The 14,374-nt window shown below is 38.7% G+C and overlaps 1 protein-coding gene across 2 annotated transcripts in view; it reads right to left on the reverse strand.

Moving 5' to 3' along the window:
• Positions 1-14,374, reverse strand: part of TBX20 (T-box transcription factor 20) — a 129,943-nt gene that overhangs the window by 19,812 nt on the left and 95,757 nt on the right. Inside the window, exon 7 of one of the 2 annotated variants that reach the window (XM_086964816.1) lies at positions 9,247-9,303. The exons of the other annotated variant lie outside the window; for it this stretch is intronic. Within the exon in view, the coding sequence (XP_086820942.1) occupies positions 9,247-9,303 (57 nt within the window). The remainder of the gene's footprint in view (positions 1-9,246; positions 9,304-14,374) is intronic. 2 annotated transcript variants of the gene reach the window in all.

A 14,374-nucleotide genomic window follows, 5' to 3' on the forward strand; every position in this document is an offset into this window, starting at 1 on the left:
TGTATATATTGCGGGTATTCAAAATGTAAATAATTGTGAAATGCTGATAATTTGTTTAAGCATAGTTCTACAGGATATGATATTTTGAATAATAAGATATTTTTAAAAATATCGCACTTGCACAAGTTTTGAATCATTGAGTCTATGTTTGTCTCAGGATGTATGCACTGCAAAAAGAATTCCTACTGACCTCAGAATTGGCTGTGGTAAATTTGCTAAAAGTATGAAATACGACATGGAATTTTATGAATTCTGAAGCCTTTATGTACCATAATAGGCATATTTGTATTGCCACTGAAATTAATGTAATTGAATGTTTGAAAATATGTTTCCCATATCCATGATTACGTGTTCATTTGTTTACTATTTTATTTGCTACGGGTAGAGCCTGTGGATTGATGATATGTTTTTTTAAATCACGAAAGGTTTTAATACTCTAAAATAGTGTATTTAATACAATAATTTTAAATGATTAGCAATTCAACCATTGTGATGTTACAATAGACATACTCTATCTGGACTTTAGAAATCTGCCAATCTAGGAAGGTAATATGGCAAACACGTTTTTATTGTAAAGCAGTTTTCAGCGTCTGCGCATAGTCCACATTGTACTGAGCATTAACATCATAATAAATGACTATGTTTGATGTGTGGTACAAGGAACACCAAGTGGCATGGATAGTTATTTAAAGGTGGAAAGCAGTTGAGGGCACTAAGTACTTTGTGTTCTAACCATGCTTTTTTTTCATTAAATAATTCAGCACAACAACATACCTGCAAAACATTTACAACGTGATTTAAGCAGGCACGGCCCGTGCCGGGCGTTATACTGGGGCGGTGACGTCAGGCCGGGGAGTGTCAGGGTGGGGGGGTTGTAAAATGCGGGATATGGACCATTAGAGGTAAGTATTGAAAAAAAAAAGAATTTCGTTTCCCACGCTGCATCGCCAAATGTGATGCACGTGGTCAACGAAATTTGTTGTATTTTTTTTTCGATACTTACCTCTAATGGTCCATATCCCGCATTTTACAACCGCCCACCCTGACTCTCCCCTGCCTGACGTCTCCACCCCAGTATAACGCCCGGCACGGGCCGTGCCTGGATTTAAGCAACCTATTATATATTATGTTATAAACCAAACCCCCTCATGTTTCCTAATTTCCTCTCTCCATCCCTCATCCCACCCACTCCTGTGTTTTCAGTGTCTTAGTGATCAGTAGCTTCATCTTACAACAAAGTCCCAGGTATGAAAACTGACAGTTAATAAAGTGAGATTTCACTATATCTTGTAATCAAGTAAGCAAGAAAGCCTATTACAACAAAATATACCTAAGCAGTACAGAGATGCCCTCATGTACACATAACATAGAGGTATACATCCACCTAAATGGTATTCTACACATAGATGGTTAAGACAGAATGACACTTACTATAACCCTCACATGTCTTTCATAGGTACAGATATTATAGACATTGTAATTGTGAAACAACTTGATTGGAAACGACCCAGATCTTATCAGATGTGGGCAGGGCCGGATTGGCTGTAGTGGGCACTGGGCAGTTTCCCGGTGGGCCAGAGTGGTGGGGCTGGTTTTGTGCCTGTGGGGGCCGGTTTTGCAGCAGTGCTGCAATATCGGCCCTCTGTAACAAAAGCAGGAGCATTGCATTTCGCTAGCACCTCACCTGACTCACAGGGCCGGTCGGGCAGCAATCGCCAGAGCTGGTTGTTATTCCCAGTTAGGCCCTGTATGTGGGTACTTGGTCATTTAATTATATATTATTTTTTCATCAAAGGCCACTTGGAATATTTCATGTGTCAACATCTCTACTTTTGGATTACCCACAGTCCTCCATGTTTGCAGAATGTGTACAATATCACAATTAGGGCAGGCGGATCTCCAAAATTCACAGCGACTACACATCTAAAATGCCTCTAGCCTCGATGGAAGCCACTGATACTTGTGCATAATCTTGTAGTACCCACATTTTAGCCTGGCTTCCCAGGGGCATTTATCATGCAATTGTACGAGTTTCGACCAGTCCTCATCTGGGTACACTCTACAGGCTATAGTCCACCATTCCTTGATTTGTGGCAATACAGAACATGAGAAGCTTCCATCCATCTGACCTTTGTACAGATAATAAATCACCCCTTTATAGATTACCAACACATTCAAATACCTAAGAAATTTAGATATTGCTAGGGCATTTGTGGGAGATCAAATACCTTGCTGATGCAATGTGTGAACTGTCATTATCACCATTGTTGTGTGTTGCATAGTCAAAAATCATTAGAGGATTCTACAAATGATTTCACCTGCCATGCAATATAAAGTTGATTTATTGACTGCATCCCTTTCACAATTGTCAGGCCAGACAGGTTCTTTGCCAACAATCCATAGCACGCCATTGCCCCATAGAGGTGCTCCTACATGTAGGATACTATATGTGTGTAGTAGATAGTGTGTCTTCTGTCAAGTAAAAGACAAGAGATTCAGGATTGGTCGTTTGCAGACCATTCCTTTCTTATCACTTGAGTATAAGGTTCTGATGCCCTCTATTTGACCCAAAAGGGTATTTGCTAATCATACCCACTGTGGTGTCTCTAGGGTGTCATGCAAAAAGAAGTGAATTTGCACTAATTGAAAAGGTAGCCAATATGACTTGAAATGTTTAAGTTTAAGCCCATCATATTCCACAGAGGCGTGCAACGTGGCCATTTTCAAGCAGGGCTTTTTTCTGCCCCAAACAGTTTTACCCTTGAGACAAGTTCTGCCAACATGTTCCTTGGGATTTTTAGAGGAAGCATCGCAAAGACATAGTTAAAATGGGGTGCTATTCTAATTTTCGTTTCTTTAGTCCTTCCCCATGGAGACAGATTAAGGGCTGACCATCTTGGTATGTCCTGTTGTATCCTGTCTAGTAGGGGCCTCAAATTGTCCTCTAACATCTTTTCAAGACCTTTCTTAAGAAATACCATCAAGTATATTGACTTCGTTGTCTTCCATCGAATGGGGTGCAGCTCCAGGGCAGCCACACTAGTGGATCTGGTTAGTGGAAACACTTCTCAATTCTCCCACTTTATACAGTAATTGCAGAACACTGAGAAATTGGTTATCAGTGCTGTAAGAGGCATTATGCTGAGTATGTGGTTTGGTAGGGTTAATAAAATAACATCTACATAAGACATGCTTTGTGGCCATTAACTGGGGTGGGTCGGCCTTAATATCTAATGGTGATTGCCAGTGGTTCTAGGACAAGGACAAAAAGCAATGGGTGTGAAGTTTACCCAGTACACACTACCACTGCCATGGGATTTAAGTGAAAAACCATTGATTTTAGTCAAGAGTTCTTGTCCTAAGCCCATGATGTCCAGCACTCAAAACAGCATTCCCATTCCACCTGATAAAATGTTTTTTTCACTGTCCAAAGTGACCACCATCTTTTAATCTTCATCATCATGTACCACACATAAGGTATGTAATAGTGATTTCAAATGGGCTCCGAAAAAGTGATGTGGGATAAAGCCCACCTGGTTGAAGTTTATTAAAGGCAAGACCATTTTCAGTCTATTTGCCAATATTCTGACCAATATCTTCATGTCCACAGTAATGTGCAATATGGGCCGGTAACTAGAGCAACTTAATGGGTATTTGCCTGGCTTTAAGATCAGCAAGATGTTGGCTTTGTTCGTCTCAGGGGTTACCCTCTAAAACGTCCTTGAACACATCATTCAGAAGTGAAATTATATGTGCTGATTTATCTTAACACCCATCCAGTCCCGGTGTTTTGGAGGTGAGAAGTGTGTCTATTACAGTGATACTCAAAGTATAGCCTGTAGGCCACATGCTGACCTATGCATGCGGCCCTCTGCTGTACAGCATGGGCAGGCATGTATTTCCAACTAAACTAAATTATTAACTAAAGTAAAAGAAAAGAAGCAGAGGTGTCCTGCTCCACTTATCTTTAGGAACACATTCTTTTTTAAAGATATCTTGCAGTAAACACGAAAATAAAAGGTGAGTCATGCAGAAACGTTTCACCTCATCATATAAGTTCACTGAGAAGTATTTTTTTTAAGTAATAGTTTGCAAACACACATTTAGAAACATTCATGCTTCCCTCAACCCCGGCACAATGCAAATAGTGAACTGAGAGGTAAGTCAGTTATCATGTTCACTGTCTGAGTGGCCTTGGTTGCTATTATCCTTGGACAACACCTCTCACCCTGCTGGCATGAATGCGGCCAAACTTTATAGCCCCCTGGAAAATGTGTGTGAGTACCTACAATCAATCAACTGTCCCATTTATTCCTCTGTAATGCCTCCCTCCAACAGTTTGGCCATTTCAGGTGAGAATTTAAGTAAACATAACTCAGAAAGAAACTGGTCTTCTGCTAAGGTAGTGCATAATATCCTTGGAGAATATACGTTTTTATAAAACTAGCAGAAGACAGAAAGAATATCAATCAGATGTGTCACCATCCAGCCCTGCCTATATTTTAATGCTGATGCCCAAATGCTGATAGGATAGAAGGCAGTCTGCTTTTTCCCCATGTTCATACAATATCACTGTTTTGGGCAAAATAGTGTTTTCTCAGTCTTTGAAGTATATAACTTGTTGAGTTCGAATTTTGCTTGTAAAAGACTCAGGTTCTCAGGTACTGGCCTGGTATATTGAGATCTAAGAAGTGATAGTTTCTACTCTAAAGCCGTCTGTTTTGCAAATGGCCATCGTCTGACATTACATTTCCTTGTTTAATTCCTTCTTGAAGATGTCCAAGCTATAAGAAATGTGATGTACTTGCCTGCAGCCTTACAGGCTCGTTTTTCCCATAGCAACATGCTGAAAAATGAAAATCAAAAACTTAGAAATCACAGCTGTATTTCACTAACACTTTCCAAGCTGCATGAAGAGCAGTGGGAAATTATAGCGCTATTGGATGGTGTTCATGGAATTATTTTTGACTCCAGCTCTTTCCTGCCCTTGCTAAGGCTCTGCGATAAGCTTGGAAGGGGTCCCAGATAAAAGAAGACATCCGAACTGGATTGAGTTGAAGACAGACAAGCTAAATCGGTTTATGAAGTTGGACCATAAACATCTGGAATTGTCACTATCGCAGAAAAATGTAACAACAATTTTAATCTGTGGAGTATCTGAGTTGATGCATGAAAAATAGAAAGTAGCAGCAGTAGCTGGAAGATCAAATACATTTACATTGGCACTGCTCACAGTAAGAGAGAAAGCAGTTGAAGAGGGAGAGGATTACGTCAGATTAAAGCAAGTGAGCTACAGTAATGCAGCGAATATTCAAAAATATGTCACTTATATCCCAGAATTATTTTTCCATGAACTGGAAGATCCTTGTCTCATCATCATATGAGCCAGGATATACATAATGAAGAGATGAAAAGGACAAACAATATTATGTTACAGTAATCTTACAGGCATCCCCTCAAAATGACAAATGCTAGGACAATTTGCAGTTAAGGAGGATGTTGAGACATCCACTGGGTTTACACTACAACCCACATTCCTCACACAATGTTGATTAAACTTCAGGAAACTTGCATTTTCCCCGGGAAAGGCAGCGAGCGCAGTGTGCTATGTGTATGTGTCAGTCAGTCAATCAGTCAAACTTTATTTGGTTTATCAACCATAAAAAAAACGATCATCATAAAAACATAAATTCATAGGTAAACAAAATCATGCATTAGGATACAGTAATAGAAGCATAAAAACAGATACAAGATACTGAAATTCAAATTCAGCTAAAATGTAAGCGTCTCCGGCTCTTTAAGATCATTTTTTTCTAAAGTTATTGCTGCAAAAAAGTACTAATTCATATAAAAAGTAGTCGTCTTGTGGATTGTTTTAAAAATGTGTTACAGCAGAACATATCTCAATTCTTTGAAGTTGCTGCAAAAATAACAAAGCTGATCTGCATTGCATAAAACTGTATTCCTCCAATAACGGCCTAATATATACTGTGATCTAATCCCTTAATAACATTTACAAAAGACGTAATGTAAACTACTCTGCTGAGACATCACAAAATGTGGACAGGCCATATGGTCTCTCGAACATTCACCTGCTTTCAGGGAAGCAACTAAAAATAGAACAGTGCTTAGTCAAACTAGGTCAACATACACCTATTTTGGGAGTAAGCAACAGCAGAAATATAATTGCTTAGAAGCAAAGAATGAGCAATACTGGTGACTTTACTTGCTTCCAACTCAACTGAGACCCACTTTTCTATGCATTAATACAGGAAAAGAGTTGTGATGTAATACTTGGGTATAGTACAAAAGGAGCCAGAACTATAAAAGTATCAGATTTATCTAACTTTGCTCACTGGGTTTTTACATAGGCTAACAAGGGTATATGAGCTGCATGGTTGAGAGAAAGACAATCCAAAAGCACGATCCTAATAAAGGAAGTTTCAAGCTTTGTCCATATAGCATGCCACAGCAGAAGGGGCCAGAGGCTAATACATTCTTACTGGTAATTTATACCCATCTCACCAAGACATATAAAACTTGGATAGCTAAATGTTATAGTCTTTTTAGAAAAGAATGTTCGAATTTTCGAAGACTCTCATACATACCCCCACACACCAGCTCCATTACAAGCCACCGTAATTCATTTAAGGGTTTTTGTCCCAAATTGTTCACAAAACAATAGACTCAGTGGGGCTATCAAGTTGCTGTTTTTCATGACTCTCTGATTAACCCGATTCCCATCTGAATCACACTGTATACCCAAGCATGACAAAGACTAAACTTTCCCAATTGTTGTACCCCGTGGTACATGAGGGCAAGACTTTGTAGACCTTCGATCAAAAATCGAGTCAAAATATTTCACATAATTACTTTTTAAATCAAGCTCGTCTATCTAGAGAGCCAAATCATCTGAACGTTTTGCAGACCAATAGCAGTCCAACACATCAGAATGGGAATTAAGGGACCACCAAGTTTAGACGTATAGTGACCTTTTTTGTACATTTTTTAGCCATTAATATACCAATGAAATGGAAAGGTCCCATACCACACCATTGTCTGGAGCACTCTGGGAAACAAGACTGGGGTGCCAAGAAAGGGCTGTTAAAATCGCTACCTCAATCATAACAAAACTTCTAGGAGTCAATCAATGTCATTAATTCCCTCAAATTGGACAAATCTGTTAGCACTATAGTAGTCAGTTACATTTTCGCAATTCCATTGTGTAAAATCTATGATTCAAAGCCTCACAATACACACTGTTTTGCTTGCAACAAATTACTTTAAAACTTTATTTGCCGTTTAGTTAAATTTTTTCTATACCACAGAGTAGACTCTGTGGTTTTTAAAATGGTTAACATTTTGATGTTCTGTTCAGAGCACAGACGTGCTGCTTTTAACAGAATAATGAGTGCTGGCAAGCTATATTGCAGTAATAATTACACTTACAAATTAGTAGCCTTAAAGTACCTATTTCTAAGAAAAGTGTATCGATAAAATGCAACATGGTTTTAGCACTCAATAATTCTTTTTTCGGTGCTTTTTGTATCAGTGTATACATTATTATCTGAATTTATTTATGGGTATTTCTCAGTAAGCATGTATTAATGGAGGTAGACAGTGAATACGGGATTAACATCAGAGGTCACTTATGAAATAGGGTCCTAACTCTCTACAGGACACCCCAAAAGGATAATTGAGCCTTTATTTCTGGGGTGAGCATCATTCATTGCCTCTCGATCACAGCTGCTGCAATCTGAAATTATTACATTTTCCCTTCCAATTAGGCCTACTTAAAACAATTTGGGCCAAATTCACTTTGTGTGTTTGCTGAAAATTCTGGGGCAGATTTACAAGCACCGTGCGCCACTTTTACGTCACCTTTCCCCATGTTAAAAGTGACGCAAAAGTGGTTTTTTGGGGGCTTGTAAATCTGCCCCTCAGTGGTGAGGTACATTCAAAAAAATTTAAGTCCACCTAAACGTTCCTCTTACTTGTTCCTACAGTGTAACAAAGATTGGTTATATTCTGAGCTATGTTTACAACAATGTGTCAATTAAAGAAACTCCAAAGAGCATGAGCGGGAATTCACAAACTACCATGCTGCTGACCTACAACTGACATAAGACTTAACTGTTTATGTTTAGATTATAGGTAACTTTTGTGGGCTGAACCCTCTTGAGTGGGAAGATGTTTGCTTCTGGTTTATGGACTGGTGGTGAGGCTGAGAGAATACCCTTGGAAATCTTGAAGGGTATTGTACTGGATTATAATTTTAAGACTATCATCTGGGATAAATATTTTATCCTAAATATGATTTTAAAATATCACCTTTTTGGTTGTACATCAGATGTGACAATATTATTTGTAAACATTATTTAGGACACAATATCTATGTGAGACAATATTTCTTTTTCTGATATTCTGACATTAAACCAAAAAAAGTATTAAAATGGACATCCACAACAACCCTTTATTATAGTAGTACAACATTTTGGCCACCATATTATGCACATATCATAATTTATATTTGTGGTACTATTGTTACAATATTAGTGTTGTGGTTCTAATTATAGCTAACTGAATGTGCCTAAACCCTAGCAGTCTTCTACACCGATCTGTCAGGAAAGTTCCTCTTGTTTGGCAGGACTTTACAGTTCTAAACTCATGTAATTGAATGCAAATTGTTCTGCCCTTATGATATTTTCCATCTACCAGATGCCTACTACCTCCCTGTTGGGGACTTTAAATGCTATCAATAGAAAGGCTCTATGTAAAAGTCTTCAAGCGCTGTTAATTTACATGTGGAAAAATAAGGTGAATACAGCATTTACGACAGATCATGCAGCCTATAGGCTAAAAGAACTTCACAACTCTGGAAGCCAAGGACAGTGTCTTATCCCCTGTTTTGCAATTCTTGAGTACTTCAAATAACAAGTGGCTGCAAATATGGACAAGAACTACTCAATTTGTCATGTCTCTTGGTGACGATTTGCCTTCTTGCCACCTTTTCCCTCTTTGTAATGTGTTTAATCAAAATCTGGGATAAAGACTAGTGCATATTTTTGTTGTTAACAGTATCCAAGAGGTTTTTTGGGCATGGATAATGTTATTAATGTTGATCACAGATTTGTGTACACATACCCCAACTATTGTTGCCAAACATACTTTACATAAATAGCATTTCTGTTTCATCCAAATCGGATCCCCGGGGGGCTCACAATGAGAAGATTTTCAAAAACATACCTAGAGCTACCTCTGTGGTGCATGGCCATGCACACTGACTTGCACTCTGTATGACAGCTTCAGAGAGGGAGAGGGGAGAAGGAATAGTATTATTAGTAGTAGTAGGAGAATTAGAAGCCACCATTTACAGTTGGGTAACATCAGTAACAGGGATGCTGAAGGATTCTTTTAAGATTACACAGTTAATTGTAAAGCAGTAATAAGTGCCAGCTACCCTGCATTCAAGCTCTGACCACAGTAATAAAAATTTAAAATACAAAACCACAGGGAAAAAGATCTATCGCTCTATCTGTTACTCCCTCTGCTTATGTCTATAGGTTTATAATATATAAGTAAGTAACAAATGTTTTATAAGCACACTGTTTCTTTGAGTTAGTTAATTGTGTCTCTTTAGGTCAATTGAGAAATGGCCTGTTTGCTTATATGCCATTCCACTAGGCCGTGTCCACCCACATGCCTGTCTGTTTTGAACTGAAATCTGCATGTCTGTTTATTTCTGTTTCTATCAGTCTTTTAATAACAGGAATATACAGGTTTGTGCACTTTTCCGCTCACCTCAACTTATTTAGATAAGGGCTTTCTGTAACAATATGCAAATATGATGATGGGTTAATCAAAAAAGAATAGTGACAGCAGTATTTTATACACACTTGAACCTTTAAATTATTGTCCTGCTCTTGAAGCATAAGAGTCTTATCAGTATGTATTTCCATACATATGTTCAGATGTAGTGCCTTTCTTGTGCAACCCTCCAAAATTAAATCACCCGCAAAATCACACTGTTTGGTTGTTTTGTGGCTTTTAATGGGGTCCCACTGTCTATTCCACAAAATAAGGGGGTTGCCATATAACTGTATTAGATAGCAATATCCCCTGGAGGTTATTATGTCTTTGGAAGATGAGTGGTTGAAAATGCCATCCTTTGTACCTTAAAATTAAGTTCAATTGGGTACACAGACCCTCCAAATTCACATTTTGAAAAACAGGCGGTTTGCGTTTAGAAACATAATGTAACTTAGGGCACATTGTAACTAAAAGCTTGAAAATATATTTTCACATAACTGGTCCCAATTTTCAATAATATTAGGGAACATCAGCAAACTTACTTTCATTTGTCATTTCTATGATAGGTTGAGGCTGAAAATGTGTTAGAAAAGCAGAATTTGCAGTCCATTCATTGAAAATGCAATATTTTTCAATCAGTGATTGATTAGAATATATCACATTTTACTGCTTGCCCTTGGTAACACTCATACTTAGGTGACTGGTTAAACACATGGGGATTAAAAAAAACAGGAACAATGTCACAGATTGAGGGCAACTCAATTCTCCCCCTTCCCACCACACTAAAGATTGCCATAGGGAATCCTTATTTAAAACTTGTTGTAACATAAGTAAACTAAATTATTCATTTGTTGAACAATTTTATTTAAATTGGCTAAACACCAAAGGTTTTATAGGCTACCCAGATGCAACAGTTATAAAATATTCCAATACATCACGATCTGCTGACTAACTCTTATCCTCACAAAAGGTATTTTAGGGGATGTTTACTTCCTAAGAAAATGTTGATGAAAACATACTCAACACAATCTTCACAGGACACAATGGGCATATACGCCTGCTGTGTGTGCCCCCGTGTCACTTTGATATTACAGAAGGGGCCACAGATGTTTGTACGACTCCTTCTGTAATATAGATAACGCTAGTGCACATCTCAAGAAGGCACTCCATGCAAATATGTGAATCTCTTTGACTCTGCATCCCTTCCGTATTATGGAAGAGGGAACAGAGGCAAACATTAATTTGGGAGATGCACTGAAAGTGCGCCACAAAAAGGTGGAGCACTTTCAGTACGTCCAGCAAAAAGGCAGCACTCTGGAGGGGAAAAAAGGAGTCCCATGGACATGGGCATCACATTGCAGGTGGGTGCAGTAACTCACTGCACCAACCTGCAAGGAGATCTTTCTCCCCTCTTAAAAGTGCAGGCAGATTGCTACCTGCACCATATTTCACTTGAAAGCGACACTGCCCCCAGGACAGCAAGAGTCCACTGCTGCCCTGGGTGCATTGCATTCACTGTTTGTGCATGGCACACCTATTTAAAGGTGCACCATAGCACAAATAGGGAAAGTGCACAGTGTAATATGACCCCAGGTATAGGTAGTTATACTAATCAGGATGTGAATCCATCAGGGTATCCTACTCTTTTTCAACAAGCAGTAAGCGTCTCTGTTCAAATCTAACATTTACTAACTTTCATTTTCTGTTCTTATACTTTATGAGTACATAACCCGTGATATAATGTGAAAGAAAATCTACTTGGAAAGAGAAGGATCGAAAGTTACACTTTTTTTATTTTCTTTGACAGCTATGTTATTCCTAAGGTAAAACAGGTCTTATCTGCTTAGCATAAGAAAAACATTCTCTTCTCAGATATTTTTTTCATAAACTTCATGAATAGTCTGACCAAATGGCATCTTTTCGTTTTCAGTAAGTTCTTTTAAAGTCACAAATATCAGCCAATCATTTTCCAAAACTGTACTAATTTTGTACCCAAATATTTTTATTCCATTTTGAATAGACATTCAGATTTTTTTCTCCAACAATCTTTCCTCAATATGTAGTAAATTAATACATGCCACTTATTGTCATATGTTCTGCGGTATAAAGAGAATGACGTGATACTTAAATGTGTGGGTAGTTGTCCAATAACAAAGTAAAGCAACAATTAGTAAGGAAGAAGAACAAATACAAAATATGTATGCTTAATCTATTGCTTTGAAAATCTATATGACCTGTAGATATCATTGCGCTATCTGTCAGTGCCCTCTGGCCTTTGGAATGCATGTGGTATGACAATTGGGCCTATCCCTGAGATCACAATAATTCCTCCAAAAATTGGAACATATCTATAAAACATTTATTTCACAAAAGCTTTTGGGGATTACCGAGCCAAAGGATTGACCACTTCTGTAACAGAAGCCAACCCCTGCGTCTAAACTTGTCCAGATAAAAATCTTCCATGTAAAACTGACCCATGCCTTACCTGAGAAACATCTGAACCCAAGAGGAGGCTATTTTTGGAACAACCAGTTGATTTCTCCACTTGGACTACAAAGCAAAATGGCCATTGTTTGCAATCTGCTAAAATTCCCTCTTGTGCTGCTTAAACGCCAGCAGAAAATATCGCCTGGGTCCTACAAACTGATTCAACGGCTGTCATTCACAATTGTCTACACCATCTGAAGTAGCAGTAAGTATGATCCCTGCACAAACAAACTATTAAAAAGAACATTTCGCTTTACCGTAGTGTGATATAATGTTTAGATTTTGCGCTTGCTTGCAGGATAACTGCAGTTACACAAAATATACTTTCTATCTTTGCAATAATTGCACTTTTCCCACACCATTTTAATGGAAACTATGGCTGCTGAGAGTTCATTGTGTAAACAAGACCTTTACTTAGGTTTTTAAATGTGAAGTGATGGTCATTAGGTTTTTAAATGTGAAGTGATGGTCATCTGTTGTGATTTAGGTGTGAAGGCTGTGACTTCAGCTGGTAGTGCCAAGACTCAATGGAATGGACATTCTAAAAGGCAGCTGCTGATAACATTAATATTTCCTGTTCATGGAGGATTTTACAATGGTTGACAGGCAACATTAAGCCTAATTCATTATTTATACAAGGATGTGTAAGGTAGTACTAAACATTTGTGGATGCATTTTCAGGCAAGAGTTGGATCATAGATGAGTAACTCTCCTTACAAGGAATTTTCCTTGTTAGCATGCACCGTGATGGTAGCTGCAACACAAAAAAGTGCAAATATATGTGCTTTTTACTCTGGCTTCTATCAATATCTCTTTTCAATCGAGCATCTTCACTAGCCAACTTTCCAATCCCAAGACGTCAAAAATGTATGAAAGTATTGAGAATCTCTTAGTGGTCTAATATTGTCAAACACATTCTGCTAGTTACACATTTTAAACCTCCTAACCATAGTTCATTGTAAAGGTTAACTTCATTATCAGTCTGTCATCCTGAATTTTGTCTCCTCTGCTAATTTGGTTGTGTAGTAGCACTACATAGTCTTCCCATTCCGGGATTTATATCTCACCACACAATGGACTATATAGGTAATTGAAAGCTGAAGGGGCTGTTCAACCGCTCGCAAGGCAAGAGTCATCAGTTCCTCAAGCTGTAAATAACCTTCCTTCTTGTGAGATTTCCCATTTGCCTGATAGGGATGTCACTACCTACAGAGCAACTGTGGTTATTTGAAAGCTGAAAATTTGCTGAGAGTGCACCATGGTGTTCAGATCTTGTTTGGCAAACACACTGTTTTTAAAAAACATAAAAGCTATAGCCCAGGCACACAAGAGGTTTTCTCCTCATGCGTCACAGTCACTTTCTAATTTCCCTGCCCAGAACTGCTGTCTCTTGCAAGGAAATCTAGTGATGATCATCATGCCCAAATTAGACTGGGGCGTCCATCACCACGACCTGACTGCTCTATTCTCAGATGGGCTGCCGTGTCATTGGTTTGGAGTGGTAGAGTCAGCTACGGCTCCACTGGCTATGCCACTGCTGGTGCGATCCTTCCAACTTCTCCAGCTGTAAACAACAATGTACAATTGGTCACCACTCTGTAAAGGGGCACCTGAGCACCTTAGAGGAGGGCTGTAATGAATTTGAATTTGAATTTGAAGTTGAATTTATATAGCGCGTTAATCACCCATAGGTCTCATAGCGCTTGCAGAAATTCAGTGAGAGGACAGAGGGAAGGGCAGACCAGTGGACCTAAAAGAGTCAGGTTTTCAAGCTTCTGCGGAATGTGTTGTGATTAGGGTCTATTCCAATCTGAAGGGGTAGAGTGTTACACGTTTCTGGGGCTATTTTAGAAAAACATCTGTCCCCATTTCTGACCGTGTGGACTTTCGGGACCGTTAAGAGGTGCTTGTCTGAGGAGCGGAGGGTTCTAGTCGGGCAGTAATCGGAGAGTTTTCTTTCCAAACATTTCGGTCCTTGGCCATTGATAGTTTTATGGACTAGGCAGCATATTTTAAATTTGATACTTTTTTTATGGGAAGCCAGTGTAGTTTTCTGAGACATGGGGCCGATGAAGTG

The sequence above is a fragment of the Lissotriton vulgaris genome, chromosome 4_1 (assembly GCF_964263255.1).
Source record: "Lissotriton vulgaris chromosome 4_1, aLisVul1.2, whole genome shotgun sequence".
NCBI lineage: Eukaryota > Metazoa > Chordata > Amphibia > Caudata > Salamandridae > Lissotriton > Lissotriton vulgaris.